The sequence below is a fragment of the Erpetoichthys calabaricus genome, chromosome 1, assembly GCF_900747795.2.
Source record: "Erpetoichthys calabaricus chromosome 1, fErpCal1.3, whole genome shotgun sequence".
Lineage (NCBI taxonomy): Eukaryota > Metazoa > Chordata > Cladistia > Polypteriformes > Polypteridae > Erpetoichthys > Erpetoichthys calabaricus.
In genome coordinates this window covers 317,134,871-317,154,754 of record NC_041394.2, presented here as the reverse complement: position 1 = coordinate 317,154,754, position 19,884 = coordinate 317,134,871, and the positions used below count along the sequence as shown (strand labels likewise).

Here is a 19,884-nt window from a genome sequence, read left to right as displayed (position 1 = left end):
TATTAACGTTTTTATGTCCAATTAATTTGAAAATATGTTTAATATATTTGTAGTTCAAGATTAGTCTATATATTAAGAATAGGGCTAGATAATTGTTTGGTTCTAATGGGGTATTGTTACTTTAAGAAGGGGTGCTGGGTAGTGGGAGTTATGGGAACTAGGAAGTTATTGTAAGTTTCTGCGTGGGTTAATAGGGCTTTGGAAACACACGGTTTTCTTACCGTGTCTGTCTTGAGTTTCATTTTGACTGTGGAAATATATAACGTGGAAAATAAACATTGTTTTTATAAAACAACAGAGTGGATTAAACATGAAACGCCAAGGACTGGACACACGTACGTTCCTGCTGTAGCCACACGTTTTGTTTCGCACCTTCAAGGCAACTGCTTTAAGTGCTAGACAGGATAAAAATCTTAACTTCACAAAATCCTCATCTGGGGTTAAGAAGTGACCTCCACTGAAATGCTAAAGGATTAAGCAGCAAATAGCAAGCCAGGGCCAGGATGTGAAGAAATCATCTATGGTCACCATAACCTTAAACCACATAATTGGTCATAACTTAGGACAAACTTCATCCAATACACATTTGTGGCATGTGTTCTATTGCCTGCTGTAGTGGACACAATAGCCTGTGACTCCACATTAAACCTTTAGACCTTGTGCAGCACTTGTAAAAATGCTGACTGTGAAGCCATGCTAAACAACTCTGCACATTTCCTTTAGCTCTGCAACTCCTGGCTAATCGAATCCCACTCACGAGGTGGGCTTTTGCTGCTTCATTAGTCTTATCATTTGAAATACACCAGCTCTGTGTTTTTTGCATTTAACAGCTTTATAGTGGGGTTGGTGCCAATATTAGGCCTGGGTGGGCCTAGACCCAAACACTTTCCTCATTGACCCACCCAGTAGCTTAAATTGAATTTTTTTTTCTTCAAAGGAAAATTAGCCTATACTGCATACATGCATTTGAATACACATCTCCCTTGATTCTAAACTTAAACAAAAAAATAAGCAATGCTAACATTACAACTAGAAAAGTTTGTTCAAGTCTTAAAAAGCATTTATTGATGGCAATTATATGGCATATGTCTGCATAACAAGGGTTAGAAAATAAGATTGACGTAAAATGTTCGCAGCTACTCAAAACATGTGACGTTAAGAGAAGGCTATCAACTAAGGCTGGGCGATATATTGAGTTTTTAAAAAATATCGACATTTTTCATACAAGATATAGGATGAGACAATATCGTTTATATCGATATAGTCTATGTTGCACTAAAATTATACTTGTACAGCCACCAGTTCACATTTCTCTTCTCCCAGTTTGTCTCACACAACTTCACACTGTCCCACCTCTTTCCCTCTCTGAACACAACTCACTCCTCCTCCATCGCCTCAAGGTAAGTCTTGCAGGCTGGGACAGGTTGGAGATGGATAAAGACATGAAGGAAGCTATCAAAGAAGAGCTGGTTGGTAAAAAGAAAAAACAATGGCTCAATTATTTAAAGATAGTTTTGGTTCAAGGTTTCAGATGAGCAGCATAAGGTTTTCTGTAGAGAATGCAGAAAACAAGTCCCGATAAATGCTTTGAGCACTACTAATCTTTTCCACCATTTAAAACAGTGCAAAGTAGTGCAGTACGAAGAATGTGTGAAAATGCGTGCTGCAGCCCAGACCGTGAAGCATTCCCAGCATCCTACCCCGAAACAAACCACATTACAAAACTCATACCCATGCTGTGCCTTATCAGAGAAAGAGTGAGAAGTGGTGCAACATTACTAAAGCAGTGGCTTATCATATGGCCAGGTTTTTCCCCCCCCTTTCGTACCAGGGCTGAATATTCTTCCAGAAAACTCAGGTTTCTAAAAGAACAAAGCAATAGTTTCTCACAAAAATCAACAAAACATTTCTTGCTGCATGCAGTGTACTCTCACTGCACGTTAAGAGATCTGGCGGCAGCGGTGGGGACGCAAGAGTTGGGGGACTAATCAGGAGACAGGAAAGGGAAGGGGAGCATGCGCTGTGTGCCAAATGCAGGTTATCATACCCAGGATGAAGCAATTGCGGTTAAGGGCCTTTGCTCAAGTACCCAAAGAAGTGTTCAAGCGGTTGTGGGATTCGACCTAGCAACCGTCACCAAAACCTTACCACCAGAGACACCATTCCGCTTAAGAGACAGGGATGCATTTTAAATTCAGAAGTCTTTGAGATTGAAAAGGTCTAAATATACACATCTGTTTCATTCATTTGCAGATTTTACCAAAATGGTTTAACAAAAACTATTTGTAGGTTACATATTACACAACACAGTTTACACAGTTAAATCTTATACTGTACATCCCTACTAAGCATAGATGAATGTTAATTTTCCTTTGAGTGATCTGCCACTGTACATAAAAATGAAACTGATTTTAAAAGTTTATTTTGTTACAGGACATGGTATGGAAGATGCCTGTTTTGTCAGTTGTTACATGTTTTGTTATTTGCACAAAGTCCTAGATATTTGTACAGGACTACACACAAGAAGAAGCACTTTGGTAAAGAAAGAACTCTACTTCAGTGGAAATCCACTTTTTAAACAGCAAGTCAGCCTTTTGTTATTTTTGCTCTGTATCTTTTCTGTTTGCATTTTCTTAATTGCACAGCTGTGAGTCTTTTATAATGCAGAAAAAGAACATTATTTTATTTTATTTAAGGAGCATTATTATTTAGTATATGCCGATAGTTTATTTTTGAGCTATTTCTCATGTACATGTTGTAGCGGGGCTACATAGTAGTAATAGTGTTGTCAGTGTTAGTACCATGTGCGTCTTGTTTTCATCATCCCGTTTGCTGTTTGTGTCTCAGTGAATGTCGTCCCCATAAAGGGGGACGGATAATGGGAGGAGACCGCAACCCCAATCCTGGAAAACCACCTGTTTGCTATTATTCAATTATATCCATCTCAGGACTATTTAAGTAATCAGGGAAGGAAGAGAGAAGAGAAAGGAGACGAGAGAAGGAGATTTTTCACATTCACGACCACGAGCCATCTGTACCTGTTATATTCCACATCGCGCATTTCTATCCGCCGGACTTGCTTCAAGAACCTCATCACGAGAGACCTTGTGGACAGTTTTTTTATAACCGGACTCAAGTTCACATTCATTTCCGTATCTCATTCAGTTTTTGGTATTTGTGTTGTTTGTTATATGTTACAGGGGCAAGGGAGGGTTTATTGTGTGTATATATATATGGTGTTGTTGCTTTGGTGGAGGGATATATATATATATATATATATATATATATATATATATATATATATATATATATATATATATATATTTATTGTGCATTTTGTTTTTTGTTGTTGTTTGTTTAATATAATTGCACACCTATTTTACATATCACCTGTTTTTGTGAGCTTAATTAAACCGTCGATTGTGGGGAAAATTTTTATTTGTTAGAGGTGCGGCTTGATATTTAGATTCAGCTCAGTAAATTATCCAGGCCACTTGTCTTGGAAGTGTAGCTGCCGGCCGGGTAAGAGGTCGGCCGTTACAATGTTAATAAAAATGCCTCTGTGACATTTGAGACATGTGGCTTTGACTCAGAACTATCTTTTTGTTATTACTTAATAGGAAGAAAAAATATCAAGATATAGATCGTATAGTACTCTGGTTTCCTCCCACATTCCAAAGACATGCAGGTTAGGTGCATTGGCAATTCTAAATTGTCCCTAGTGTGTGCTTGGTGTGTGTGTGCCCTGCGGTGGGCTGGCGCCCTGCCCGGGGTTTGTTTCCTGCCTTGCGCCCTGTGTTGGCTGGGATTGGCTCCAGCAGACCCCTGTGACCCTGTAGTTAGGATATAGCAGGTTGGATAATGGATGGATGGATAGATCGTATATCGCCATTCAGCTAAAAAATATCATGATGTGATATTTGGTCCATATCGCCCAGCCCAACTATCAACTAGTAACCTACTGCTTAGAACTTCCATTGAGCTCCACCGAGTTGATTCGTATGATTCCCTGAAAAGAGATATTCTAAAAGAAAGAATTGTTCATCCCATCACTACTGTATGACTATGTCTAGCAGGAGGAAAACATGATAAATGTCTGGACAAACAGCTCTTTCAGGTTTTATTAGTGAAAGAAAACAAATAGAATTGGCAAAATGTGCCAGAGTCTGATGTCAGCACTGAAAAATTCGGTAATACACCTCAATGGCAAGTGAAAACCCAGCAAGTAGCAGAGTTCACTTTAGCAATGGGTGTGCTACCAATTATATTACTGAATGTGCTGGAAAATCTACAACCTTTCAACTGCCAAATGACGAAGAATCAGCCAGGTCACGGATTTGTGTGACATCCACGAGCCACCAACTCAATCAGTATTAACTTCTCTTACAGTCGGTAAGGCTTTGCAGCTCATTAATACAACAGTGCATAGGAGGAATACAGGGTACCAAAAGATCTCATTTTGATATTTTTGTAATAATCTAGTTGAGGACAGACTTGTGTATTCGGAGACTGGAAACAAAAATACTAGATATGCGTACACAAATTACAAGTTTATTAGATTTTTGCGGTTATATAATGGTATACTGGTCAAATGTATAACGGATATTATTTGACTGTTTGTGCCTGTGTTGGACTGGCATGTCTTATATGTCAACAAAAGGTAGGCAGTCGATTTATCCTCACTATTTGTAAGTGGATTTAAATTAGTGTTAACAAAAAACATTCAAAGTAGATGTGCAAAACAAAATAAATAAGCCAAAATGCAATTTACATTAGCATGGCTGAACTAAAATATGTTCTATTTTTAAATTAATGTAGATTTAACAGTAAAAAAAATAACATTAGGCCTACCCTAATCTGAAATCCTGGTACTGCTACTGCTTTATATTGCTGGAGTGGCCTGTGCTGTAATCGGCCTTCTGTACCTTCAGTGCACTGATTTGCAGTAATCCAACATTTCACAGCGTACACAATGACTGACCAGTCTCCATCACTATGTTCTCTCCATTGAAAGGTTTGTCTTTTATTATTTTTTAAGCTGGTGTTTAATCGAAAGCTATAGTACCTACAAATCACACTGTCACACTGTAACTGCTTACAGATTGTCTCAAGTCCTGACAGGATAAGTGACTCGCTCAGTGTGGTGAGGAATGAATTGGTCACTGTGACATTTATAATCCTGGGCCTCAACTACCACAAGGGCATACTGGCGGATTTCTCTGTTGTATTTATTTTGTATATTTTCTTCAAGATAGTAGAGTGATTAGTTGCATGATGGCTTTACAGCCTGAATTTCAATCATGGAGTCATGATCATGATCTTTTTTGGTCCATGTGGGATTTCCTGCAGTTATTGCATTTTCTTCTTTCTTATCCCAAACATGGGGCAGTTTGATTCCTTGGCAAATCTAAATGCATTGTATTACAATATTGCAAGGAAGCCAGTTATCCAACATTATCCTTATACTTGGGCCATGATATGAAAATATTAAAATATTATTTGTTTTTCAGTATTAAAATTCATTTTCATTTTTATTTAACTTAAGTTAAAATTAAAGCAATTTCCCTATAGGCAAAAATGTCAGTGTGTTCTGCCTAATCAGAGTAACCCCTGGCTCATATATCCCCCTTTTTATTAACAGTGGAAATGGATTTCAAATATTTCAGATGTCTCCAGAGTAGGACTGGGAATAATAAGGATCTGTGCTTCCACGTTTCTAAAAATATCTTCTACTTCTCCACTTTCTCTTTAATGACATTTGTCTGTGACACCTTAATTCACTAAACATATTCCTTCAAGCACTCTTGTCAGCTGTCCTTGAAGAAGCAGCACTGCTTTATAGTCTTCCAGAGTGCAGCACTTTAATACGACAATGCTCACAAATGACTAGCTTCCTATTAACTTTGATGAAACTCAGTGAAAAACAAAATCAACCCAACAATGTTAAAAAAACAGGACACTTGGTTTAGTTCTAACATTTGGGGTACTACATCTGCTAGAATATAAAAATACAAAACAATGCATTTGGTAACTTTGGCTGTACACTATCTACAGGAATACATTTTGTTAACTATCTATCAATGTCATAAAATGCTAATATCTGAGTGTGTCTATGTGTGTGTCAAGGCCCTTCAAGCACTCTGATTGGTCAGTTTGGCATTAGTCTGGCTGGTCAATTTCATTGTGGTTCCTCAGTCAAATGTGATTGAGACAGCAACAGCTAGAAAAGAGAAGTAGGCACACACAAGGATACCAAAGAAAGGCATAGGAGGCACGCTGGGAGTCACATTCAAAGATAGGAAGTCCTTACAAGGCTATGACTGAAATTTTATAGCAGGTAATGCAGGCCCGTCTACCATTGGTGGTAGTCAAAAAGCAGACAGAAGGTGAGCAACGTATGGGAATGCTATTGAGAGAGGAAGTGCAGGCAAACACAGTGTGAGACACATAAGAGTTCCAAAAAGGGTGTCAGATGAACGTTGAGGTAATACGTAAGGCAAGAGACATCTAATATTACTTATTTGAATTTTTTCAACCTATCTTAGCATAGTTAGTGTATTAATAAAATGCATTGATGCTTACATCACAACAGATGGCTCACTGCAAACTTTAGTACTGTTGCACAGATCCCCATACTTATATATGACACAATAATGAAAAACCTAATCCCATTACTTGTTCTATGTGTATTAACAATACATTACACAGAAAAACACGTCTGTCTCCAATTGAGTTGGTTTTTCCAAACCTCTACTTGTGTGCACTCTAAAGTACATTTTGTAACCAATGTTTTCTATAATAAAAAGAAAGATTGACACACAATCAAGAAAAAATTCAAACATATTGATGAAGGGTATGATCCGACTCTTTAAAATTTCAACAGAGAAAAAGCAATGTGTGCCTTGAAATCCCAGCACATATCGAATATGAACTGTGGATTTGAAGGTCTGAGATTCAATCACATGGAAGAGGTAAATCCTTTATGTCGTAAACAGCAGTCAGTGTAGCAATCATCGACACATATTCACACCCTGTCAAAAGTTTTACGACAATCCCATTTTTCTAGTTTTTACTAAAATTGGAGCGATTCAAGTCCAGTGAATAACTTAAAATGATAACAGAGGTATGACCTGAAATGTAATTTATGGAGTTGTAAAAAAGGCCCAACTAATTGGACAACAATGGGTTTATAACTTACAGACTGTCTGCATTAAGTAAGGTTAACAAAGCTCTGAAAATGAATGCAAACAATTCCTACAAGTGTCCCAACTATGGTTGATTACTTAAAGGCCTTCATCTGTATAAAAGCAGTGTTAGAACAAACTGTGTGGCATTGTTTGGACAATATTCCACCATAGGAAGTAGTATGTTACGATCAGAATGGTGAGAAAAAGGCGATAAGCAAAGGAGACAGACAGACCATGATAACCCTTAAATGTGGAGGTCTTACCTTTAGAGAAATCGAAGAGAAAGCCAATGCATCAGTGAGTCTACTTTCCTACCACATCAAGAGGAACTTGGAAACTCTGACAGGAACAGATCTGGCAGCTTGTATGATGGGCACCTCACAGGACAACCGCCTTAAGAACAGCTCAACAGAGGTTGAAGTAAGCAAGTTCTTTTGTTAATTGCTTTTATACCTGTCATTATGATAGCAGTGTAAAATTTTCTAAATGATGCTTCAGAGAGTGTAGCAATGCAGTTTGTTCCAACACTGCTTTTAGATGGACAGAGGGTTTATAAGTAATCAACACAAGCTGGGACACCCATAACGTGGCCTGAGCATTACTGTCTCTCCTGAGCAGCGTCACTTGAAAAATTAAAAAACGTATCTGATATGCTATTTTGTGTTTGTATTTTTTATGTTAGTTACACTATATTTTATTTGTAATGGGGTATAGTTATAGCTTGTATAAAAGAAAATTATAAGAACACTTTTCATTGAATTGAATCGAGTATGACGCCATGTCTCTGGACTGCTCCACTGCACACTGGGGGCCCACAATGTCCCTCCTTGGTGGTTTAAGCAAAGAACATAGTAGGAGTTAAGGCCCGCAGAGATGATGTTTATAACAAACAAAATCAAATAAATGGTAAATGGTAAACTAGTAAGACATTCACTCTCATGTCACATGAATACAGTCCCAATCAGGCACCTGCAAAATTTACTTTAAAAAAAAACCCTACTTTGGATAAGACTTTGACATAGCTAAATCCGTATTGGCATCTATGAAGAGGAAAAAACATTAGAACAGTCCAATTTCTGTTAATCAATGATGCAAGACCCATCTATTTGTGTTTCTTAAAGATACTGTTGTACTTTCCTGAGTAGTGATGCCAACCGGGGGCGCTACTAGTCCAGAATGGGGTTATACAAGACCCTGGATGGAACGACAGGTATGATGTGTTCATTGGCTAACGGACAGAGGACAAATAAGAGTTTCCCAGTCACTAAAAGCCATTCAAAGTAGGAGCTCCCAGATGGACAATGTGGACAAAATAATACTACAACCCAAATTCACAGAGTAATGCTGAGCTTTCACATCATAAAGTAATATAACAAATAAAATAACCTGATCAGCCAGAAATGGCACTTTTGTGGTCGAAACTGTATTTGAAGCAATGTAATTTTAATTAATTTAGCGCACTATTTTTTTTTGGTGGGGGGGGTACAGAAGTTATCTTTAATTGTTTTTTGTGCAAATATAGTAGCAAACCAACTCTGACCAAAAGTCCAACTGGAAATTTATGTGAACTCAATAAAGATCTAAAATGAAAATCACAAATTGGAACTAACATTTATAGAAAGTGAATGCAAGCAGAACTCTACTGTTGAGCTGAAGATTCTCCATACAGCCAGGGGGCAGTGTAGCCTAGCCTCAGAGAGGTTTGGGAGAAGACCACCCCATAAGTGAGGTACCTGGAAGAACAGATTTGGCTTATATAGCAATCCTCCGTCTTGGTCCAGGGCCCTTAAAGTTTGAAGGTGTTTGATGAAAAGGCCTCACCTGGTGAAGACTGTTGGTGAAGACCTGGCGAAGAAGTGCTGAAAGGTGCATTGGGAAGGTGAGCAGGGAGCGTGAAGAGGAGACCACTACTGTTTGGGTAGACCCTGCAGCCATAGGTCTCTGTTGTTTAATAAAATTCTCCACCCAAACATGTTTTCTTTAATAAGTTACTTATCTCATGTACTTTGTGGTGGTGGCCAAGGAAAAAAATGTAATCTCATGTATTCTGCATAAGAGAGAATCTCATTAATGGGGTCAATAGGTGACCAATGCTGGAGAGTGGCAAATATCATGGAAAACATCCATATAAAAAAGAATGATCAGCCTATGTATCAAACTGAAACTCAAAAGACTCGCAGCTGGGACTTTTGGGATTAAAGACAGGACTCTTGACCAATGAATCAGAGGCAGGTCTCCATGATTCTATTACTGTTTATATTGCCCCTGAGCATTTAGGAAATAACTATTTAACAGCAATTTAGCAAAATTGCATTCATTTTGCATGTTTTAAACTAGTGATTTTATAAAAGACATGTGGATTATGCAATAGGAATAATGTGAGCTTTTTTTTTTTCTCCCATTTTTCCAACAACATTTCTCACAATGTTTGCCACTGTCCAGCACTGGTCCCCTATGGGTCCTGCTTTGAGAATCTCTCTTACAGTATGTACTTTATTCAAGAAAACTCCAGGGTGGAGTGGTGGCTCTGAGGCTAGGCATCTGCACTGGCAATCGGAAGGTTGCCGGTTCAAATCCTGTAAATGCCAATAGGGACTCTGCTCTGTTGGGCCCGTGAGCAAGGCCCTTAACCTGCAATTGCTGAGCGCTTTGAGTAGTGAGAAAAGCGCTATATAAATGGAAAGAATTATTATTAAAACATGAGATTAAAAAATTTCCTTGGCCACCACAACAAAGTATATGAGGTAATTAACAAAAACAAAAAACAACAAAAAACAAAACCTTTTTGAGTAGAGTAGTCCTTTAACTCTTTTGTTGTTCTTTCTGGGTGTGTGTAATAAACCCCCTTTTGTTTAGGACTTTGGGCTGCTGTATTCTGGAGTTGGTATCAGCTCCTGAATGCCCCCCTCTTGTCCACAATATGTGTAAAAAAGTAAACTAGAGCTTAAAACAAGACACTTGCTTTAACAATGACGTTCATGCAACATCGACATCTGACTGAAATGAAGAGGAACCTTCACAGTGAAAATACCTGTTTCCATCACTGTACTTCTTTTCTGTAAATCAGCCATCCATCCATTCATCTTCTGAACCTGATTAATTTAACTATAGGGTCACAGCATCATCAGGCAAGGAAAGAACAAACACTGGACAATGGACAAACACCCGCACTGGCCCAGTTAGCAGTTTCCAACCAGCATAGCCTGCATGTGCTCAGCATTGGGAGGAAGATCAGAATATATGGAGCAAAACCATGCGAACACAAGGAGAGTGTGATGTTTCATGCAGGAAAAGACTGGGCTGGGAGTGCCAACTACAGGACCACCCCAACACTGTCATCCTCCATTAGGGTGCTAAGTATTGACTTACTAACTGTAAAGGTATTTGAATATCAGACAACTTCTAATGAAAAAGAATAGAGGGTCTGTAAGAAAGGTTATTATCACAGTTACCTATTGTAAAAAAATAAATACTGTACAAATCCTACGAATGAAAGGGCACATCAAAAATGAGTGAGGTTCATATCACATACAGTTAGTGACTGTGCTAGAAATAAACATGGAAAAAAATCTATAACATTAAACATGGTGTGTACAAGGTGACCTCACTCCTAAAACACAAACGTCTCACTTTCTTAAAGAAGTAAACTCATTAGAAAAGAACTTTAAAGGCTGCACAACTTACTTGATTCCTTCAAGATGGTGCATTTTTGATAGATGGAGGAACGAAGATTAGGGATTCGTACATTGTACATCCTCATCTTCTCAATACGAGAGTCAAATACCCTGAGCATGGGGTCCTTGTCCTCCCACTGAGACATAATCTTGTTGTCGATGAAAGTGGCAAACATTTGTGTTTCTATGAAGTGGGACAGAAAAGGCAGATAGGGCTCTGGCTGGTCAGAAAGGAAGGAGGCCTGCAAAACACCACAAAGAAACAGGAATGGACACACATGTAAATATGTAAAACCCTGAGAACATGATGATCAGATTAGGATGCTTTGGAAAATGGCTGTCAAACCAAACCAAATAGCATTTTAGCACACAGAGTCCGCAACACAGAATGTTCCCAGTTAATATAATGCTTTCACCACTTTGATAAATAATCCTATTTAATCTGTCTGAGGTTTCCTTGTCGCACTAAATCGTCCCCGTCTGAATGAGAGCTGGTATGTGTGCTCTGTGAAGGACTAATGCCACATCTAAGACAGCAGGCCTATGCACCCTGATTAAATGAGTTTTGGGGCTGGATAGATGTCTTTCTGAAGTAATTCATCACGTAATGCACACACTAGGGGCTAAAGAGCAAGATGAAGTAATCTTTGGTAGACTGGTAAGTAGAAAAATCAGAACGCAAAGGCAAGGACTGCTGCATTAAAGGTAAATGATAATAAACAGGAAGGCTTGAAGATCAATCAAACAAGTCCTCTTCAAAACCATGTGAGATCTAAATGCAAAATCCTTATTTTTAAGAATAAAAATCACACATGAAGCTTACGGTCAGGTGCCAAAATGAGGGTACAGCGTGAGCATATAACAAAATGTCTCTTTTAGGATACCTACCAGTATGGAAATCATGTGATACTTCTCACACTGTCAGGATGTTGAAATGTCTTTCTTGGTGTCCTCCCTCACATCAAAGGCAGGAGACATCTCTTAATTGTGTGTGCCCAAATACATTCCAGCTCCCCATAATCACGTAACAGACAAAGAGGGTTAACAATAATCATGAGCTAATCATTTAAAATAAGAAATTAAGAAGCACCTTATTACATTACCTTGTCAAAGTTTTGCATTTGCTCTCGGTTTGTGAGCCAAGACTCCAAATCCTGGGCACTCTGGATGACAAAAGCCTCATAATCAGCAAACATTTGAGTGAAACGGTGGGCAAAGACTTCCCGGATCTGCACATTCAGCATGGCATTGCGTAACTCTTCCTCATCACACTGAAGCCTGGTTTCTTTTTCCTTAAAAGAACTGCTTCTCAACCCATCGACTTGGCCTACTGACACGCCAGTGCGCTTAGCCAGGGCTTGGAGTCGTTCCAGGGTGGCATTACCCTGCAGCATCTCAAACACAGCGAGTGTATCACCAGGCAAATTTCCATTCTTTTTATCATTGACCAAGTCATTTAGGGCCAAATTCTTTAGCTGGGTGGCGCTCTCACTGCAGTGCAGACTGCCTTCTGGGGGAATTCCAAAGACAAGAAGGACTTCGGAGATCTCCTGAATGAACTCGAGCTTATTGGGGAACTGTGGGAAGTCCTCAGGGAGCTCGATGTAGTGGTTATCAATGTCCACAAAACAGAGGTTAGCCTGGAGAGGTAGGTAAAACAAAAATAAAACAATTACAAGTCCAAGTCTATAAGTATAATTAGACAGGAAGAATTCAAAAAATTCTTTTTTCAAAAATCTTAGAAATTTGCATAAAAACATAAAAGATATTCGGATGCTATATCTAAGTACAATAAAATAGATCAAGTAACACCTTTCTAGGGTGGTGCAATAGTAGCACTGCTGACTCGCAGTAAGGAGACCAGGGTTCACGTCTGGGGTCCTCCCTGCATGGAGTTTGCATGTTCCTCCCGTGCCTGCGTGGTTTCCTCCCACTCATCGAAGACAAGGATGTCCGGTGAATTGGGGACACTAAATTGACCCTGGTGCATGTTTGGGAGGTGTGTGTTTGCACTGCGATGTGGTTAGCCCAGCCGATTTCTTCATTAGTGCTTTGGGGATCGTAATTAACATCAGAATCCCTGAAGCCTATGAAAAAAGTCGTAATTCCAGGCCACCTTAAATTCCTTCGCACCTCTCCATTAGCGTCTTTTGTTTTGCAAATGTGTCAGTCAGCACAAGCAGCAGGCAGCCTGCTATCCCATCCTCCACCGACGCACTTGAAGTTCTCCTAGTTCAAGTCTGTTTATCTGGATGTGAGATGTCTTGAGTTGTATAGGGTAAATAATATATTGTTATTTGGAATACAGAACATTTCATGTGTGTTCTGTGTCTACAACAATCAGGGTAAATGTTGAATGACAGGGAACACAAAACTAAAATAGAAACCTTTTCCATGTTATAGTAATAATGACATGGAGAGTATAATGTGTGAAGACCAAATTTTAGTCCAAATATCAAATAAACGTGCGCTTTTATTCAAGAATGTAACCAAATTAAAAAAAAATCATTCAATTTACATGTTGCTGAGTTACAAACCCAATCTCAAATGTCAATTGACAGAAAGTTGACATGTCTTCTTGGATAGTGCAGAGGTAAGAACTGCTGCATTATAACCAAAAGCTTGTGGGTTTGAGTCCAGAAGATTCTCGTTTTGAGTAGTGAGTTGCTATTATTATTATTATTAATATAATATAATAAAAACATGAATTGGATTTGAGTCTGTAACACCCAATGAATATTTTAACTAAATGTAAAAGACATCGCTGTAGGGATATAAGCAGACACACAAACGTTGGTGAATCACGTCTTCTTGGTATCTTGTTGTCACTTGAATTTTTTGTTATTCAGTTTTACTCCTGAATAACAAGCACACTTGTTTTGTTATACCTTTGTGAAAGTGTTTATTTTATATTCCAGTAACCACTTGAATGAGATCAAATCTGACTCTGCCTCTCTCGTGCATGTACATACACATCCATGCATGAAAACGTCCTTATTTGAAAACACTATGACATTTGAACAAGAGACATCATTTGAGCAGGTGTTTTTTTTTCCCCGATATTGCCCAGTCTCCATGTTATGGTACATGGTACTGAGAATGCAGGCAGGCTTTTTCTTTTTGGGCACATACACCGTCAACATGGCACTGCCAGATCTAAATACTAGCGTGGAGAATTGCTTGCGTACTGAAGTGACTTTAGCTGCAGGTGGAAGTCCCATTTTATTTATGGCGCCAAGCAGAGTTGTGTCATGGTGAAGCAGTTTATTAGCCAGTGAAAGCTCTGTGAAGAAGCTGTGTGTTGTTACGTTTCTGCCTTTGTCCAGAAACGGCTCCATAAGCTTTACAACCACCGTCTTGGAAAGTCTTTCTCCCATGGGACGACTGAGATCCATATTACTAACTTAGAATGGTAAACTGGATGGCATGGGCGCAGGTACACGGCGATTGGACCATGAGACATACTGCGCAGGCGCGTACAGCGCACGTCTCTTAAACCGCAAGCGAAGTCGTATCCACTGCGCACAAAGGAGTCACGGCCCAAAAACGAAAGAGCTTAACTGACGTGAATGAGAAATGAAGCAACAACGTGCCCATAGCTAACGACTACCGACACAGCCACACAAACAAGAGGATTCTGCGCTGCGGCCCAGATTCAAAAGGAAGAGGCTACGAAGGCCCCACAGGTCCACAAAGATGGTACGGAGTGAAGGTGCAGGCGTCACCGCCATATTGTGAGTGGCACTACTGCGGAGTGAAGTTAGGAATAATGTGCTGCTTGGGATTGTACAAAACACTGAACGCTTTACACCAAATTCAAACACAATGCAGCTCAACGATACAAACACGAGGCCACCTGGATAAGATCAATGAACGCGGGCGCCTACAACGCGCGTCTGAAACTGCGGAAGCAAAGCAGGCACGGGTTCAACACGAACGTCCTCGACTGACGGATATACAAACACGAGCCCGCCTGGATAAAATCAATGAACGCAGGCGCCTACAACGCGCGTCTGAAAGGCCGCGGGCAAAGCGGGCACGGCTCCAAAACGAATGAGCTCGACTAATGTATTTCAGGATACCCAACGCCGGGGGTAGGCGAGCGAAGCCCCCTTGTCTTTTCCTAAACAAAGAGTGGCACTGCACATGTACTTTGTCTCCAAATCTGCACCGTAATCCAAAACTTTATGCCAAATTTGTCAGGCTTGGATGAGATGTATTGCATGAAAGGACAATGGGCCTTGGTGGGAAACAGTTGTTCATCAACAGTAAATTGTTCTCAACAAAACGTTGCCAGATGTCCAAGACTGCAGCAAATCTGTCGTTTTTCACACATTCTGCATGGATATCTTTGTTGTCAAAGAGCAAATAAGGCACGATAGTCTGATAGTGGTCACGGGGCATTTTATCTTTGATTGTTGGTACAACAAATAGTTCTGAGTAGGCATCAACCACAGCACCAACTATGGTCATTGCTGCTCTTGTGAAAAGAATGGAGATAAATGCCATCAACTCACAGAAGGAGAGGTAAGTTCATTGTTTCACATGAACATGACTGAGAGAATAAAACTGAACAATAAAAAAAAAAAAAAAAAACCCACGCTAACTTTAACAAGTAGCCAAAATTTACACTGGGTGTTACAGACTCAAATCAAATGTATGCTTTTATTAATAACCAGTAACGGCGCACTACACTTGACTTGAGCATTCATAGTATTCATCCTCTTTCTCTGTACGTTTAGCATTCGTTTGCTCAGAGGTTGATGTGCTTGCTGCTTCCTGAGCAGCTCTTCTTTACTCCACCCTAGCGGCCCGCTGCTTCTCTTCTTTCGTCGGCTTCTTTTCACGTTAAAACTGATTAAGTTAGTTTTTGTGTTGCAATTACTTAGTACGTTTTCTTTAACTTTTCACTTAATCTGGCACTTAAGTCTTCAATCTGCCTCAAGAATGATTAGCGAAGGTGGTGGGGAATGAGAATGGCGCCGTATGCATGCGCCGCACGGCTGCCCTGCCGCGCGCTGCCGAGAGTTGATTCTACAATAAAATAAAATAAAAATAAATAGAGTAATAAAATCATCACCCGAAAGCGGATAGTAGACGTCACATAGTATATGTGTAACAAATTTCAAGTCAATAGGTGAAACGGTTTGCGAGCTACAGGTGATTTAAAATCCTGGACAGACAAACGAACAGTCACGGTAGCGTATTATAGAAGAAGATAAGTAATAATCAAAGCACAAGCTGGATGTGCAAAAATATCTAAAGTGCATCTGCTCATCATGTTGGACTAGCAGACTATCCTCATGCTGGTTGAATGGGCCATCCCAAGCAAGAATCCTGCTGACAACATGGATGCTTTGTGTTATGGTCTGCAATATGTAAATAGGTCTTATCCAGCAGAATAAAGATCACCCCATCCACTGCTTAATTTCCTTTTTACAAGCTGATGTGAAACGGCTAAAGACAAAGAGTAAAAGCAGGTAGAATCAAGCTAGAGTACTTAATCAGTCACTTCATGTCTGCCATAGCGCAGAATTATCATGAGAGAGACAGCACACACGGAGTGGCCAAGTCCAGAAACACCAGATGGTAATACCAAAGAGAAGAACGCATACTTCCAACGTTCAAACACCAGCCAACCGACATTAACGTACAGTGGGGAATAAAGCAGAGACTTTGTATCATGCAAGGAAACATCCTAGAGGCACAGTGCGTGCCATGTGACCTTTCAGTACTAAGCAGAATTCACCAAGTAGTAGACAAACATTGAATCTACCTTAATTTACCTGAAATTAATAGCTTCAGATTTTCATATAAACATTTACATGCTTCCGGTTCTTTACATAAACTGTTTACCACGTTTCTTGGGTTTTATCTTCCCCTATGCCTTTGGTGTCTTGTGGATGGGGCTACAAGAATATGGGGTTCCAGGACTGCAGCTACATTCTATTCAGTCACCGTAGCTGAGTGAGTGGTGTGTATGCGTACTTGGTACTAAGATGAGACCATCAAGTGGGCCTCTTGTTCTTCCTCTGTTTATAATGTATAGAATATATGGGTGCAGCCAAAGCCTGGAGGTTATCCAGTTTAGGAACTTAAGGGTTGCTTCTCTGCTATTTCTATAATGTTGTCCTCTTGGCTTCATCAGACAGTGTCCTCCGATATGCACTGGAATGGTTTGCAGCTAAGTGTGATGTAGCCTGAAGGAGAATTAGCACATCCTTGTCTAATTATTGGAACTCTTCTGGAAAGCAGTTGTTCGTTAACTTCAGATAGGGAGGAGTTCATATACCAGAGTGTCTGGTTTACGACTGATGTGATCATGAGATTGGCCAAAAAATCAGTAAATCAGTAAAGGCATTGTACTGGACAGTGGTGCTGAAACAAGAGTTTAGTCTACGGAAAATGTAACAGAAAATGTCACCTAATGCCACAAGATCTGGATTGTGACTGACTTAATGACTTTACAAGTGCAAGCATCCAAAAGGAGGTGACGGAATTAGGGAGCTTGGCAAGACAAGCGCAGGTGGTGCCAGCTGAGGTAGTCTGGGCATGGACTGGGATGCTTTCCTCAAAAAGGGTATTCCCAGTGAAGGACTGGAGGAAGTTACTGCGGATAGGGTGGCCTTGTCAGCAAAGATTGTTGTGTTGTTACCATGATCCTGACCAGGAAGGGGGAAAAACAAAACGATGATGGTTAAAGGATGAATGAATAAATGAATATATGATTGATCTAAATCCTTGGAGAGATGCAGGTGCCTTGCAGATTACTGGTGCCTACTGATTACTTTTTTTTTTTTTTTTTTTATAAGTATTTTAATGTATATTGATTAAGAAAAATAAAAACATAAATCATTAACATGTCGATTGATTCCATGCCCAAATGCACAGAATATACCATTTAAGACACTGGCTTTGCTATAATTCTAGCTGTCGGAAGAAAACGAAAATGCACTTGTTAATAGGATTAATAACATTAAAAAATAAAAATAAAAAAAACACAAATTCCCTCTGTTTCTCATTGGGGCTGACATGCCTCTCCTGCTATCGCTTCAGATCTGGCCTGTCTCCATCTTTCTCTGATTACTGCACGTCAGTCAGTAGGTCAGCTTGATTCAAGTGAGGCTAAATGGCTTGAGTGCATCAGAGCACCTCCAAGAAAATATCAACTTGGCTTCTGTTTAAAAACTAAAGGCAGTAATGCTGCAGGCTGAAACGATTGCACCCAAATCAATGGCTAATTTGAACATGGAAAAGACTGAACAGACTGGAGCTGTGGAGAGAAACCCACCTGCATTACAGTTCAGTCAGTGTTGCAGTCCTTCATTCTCCATAGCTGTGTCATCGTGATAAGTCAGGCTTGTACACATATTTTAAAAATTCTGATGTGAATGCTTGCAATTACAAAATTGTAAAATTAGTGATTTTGTTTAATTGTTTTTTTTTAATTCCATTGATCACAGAGAACTATTGTTTGCGAATTTACATCTCTGTAGAGGTCTTATACCCCTAACCCTTGTGAATATAGAGGGGTTGCTGCAAATATATATACACACATACACATACTGTGAGATGATTTTATTGCATCATATACTTTCCAGTTAATTAATATTGCATTAACATTTTACATATTTCGGATGATTTTGTTGAGGTTCACTCATTCCAATTTGATCCACTAAACCTGAACATTTTACAGGTTAGGTTTGACTACAGAAACAGCCATGCAGCAAGGTGATGGATGACACCTGAGAACAACTTTGAACGCAGCAATTTATTTATGCATTCCAATTTTGTAAAAGTAACTTAAAGTTAAAGTGAGAGCGTAGTTCAGTAAAATACATGTAATTCATGTCGTGTAATTTTCTAACCTGTCTAATCAAGACCAGGGTCATGTTTTTGGGGATGGAGCCTATCCCAGCTAGCACAGGGAGTGAGGCAGGAGAAAAATCCTGGACAGGGCACTAGTCCATCTTAGGGTGAACTCACTCACACACACATACACACACACAGCCGTCCACCAAACACACACACACACTTACACTTACACATACACACGCACACACACTAGGGCCAACTTAGTGTCTCCAGTTCACCTAACCTACATGTCTTTGGGCTGTGGGAGGAAACCAGTGCACCTATAGAAAGCCCACTCAGAGACAGGGAGAACATGAACAAGTATTTCAACCATCTTCTGATTCATTTATCTAGTTTCCGGTAGTGAACTGGTGCCTCTTCAGGCAGCCCTAGGCACAAAGAAGGAACAAGCCTTGGACAAGATGCTAATCCATTCCAGGGCGCACACACACACACACACACACACACATCATTCATTCATTCATTCATTCATTCCAAGGTTGCATCTTGTGTTGTGGCTCTCACAGCATGTGATCCTAGATGTGAAACAGAAGAATATAAGGATGGATTTACAACAATGCTTCTATGAGCAGGTTTAACCTTCTCACTTGTAATGCTTCTTTTCAGCCATGTCATGTGGGCCTGCCCAACTTGTGTTTTCACCTCAAATGGAGACATACAACTCCATGTGAAACAGGTTTCCATTACCCATTTAGGCCAAAAACACACTCACTCCTTCATTTTGCATAACATAATGGGAAGGACGTGACAATAAAACCTGAACACAGACAGCTGATACGCTCCAGACAGATTAGCTCTGTCATATTCAGTATGTATTCATGCATTGGTTGGATTGCTTTATAAAAATTAGTTGGCTAACGTGTCCTTTATCCTGTTTGTGTTACTTGCATTCTTCTTTTATTTTACAAGTCTCAGCCTTCAAGATATTTTATGCAAACACATGGCTCTTAGATATTATTAGTAATTAGACACAGCAGCTCACATACTGTAAATATATTGGCACATTTATGGGCACTGTGGCTGCCAAGTCGAATTACAGCCCTGTCTTTTTGAAGAACACTACGCATGATGAATGTGGCAGAAGAAATCCAGAACATAAATGCAGTGTCAATGAGATAATAAAGTGGGAAGAGGGACGGCAGGCTTAA

At 39.7% G+C, this 19,884-nt stretch overlaps 1 protein-coding gene across 6 annotated transcripts in view; it reads right to left on the bottom strand.

Moving 5' to 3' along the window:
• Positions 1–19,884, bottom strand: part of dennd5b (DENN/MADD domain containing 5B) — a 323,422-nt gene that overhangs the window by 75,612 nt on the left and 227,926 nt on the right. For all 6 annotated transcript variants that reach the window (XM_051928951.1, XM_028817827.2, XM_028817798.2 and 3 more), the window contains 2 exons: positions 11,965–12,501; positions 10,872–11,103 (listed from right to left, as the gene is read on the bottom strand). In XM_051928951.1, the coding sequence (XP_051784911.1) occupies positions 10,872–11,103; positions 11,965–12,501 (769 nt within the window). The remainder of the gene's footprint in view (positions 1–10,871; positions 11,104–11,964; positions 12,502–19,884) is intronic.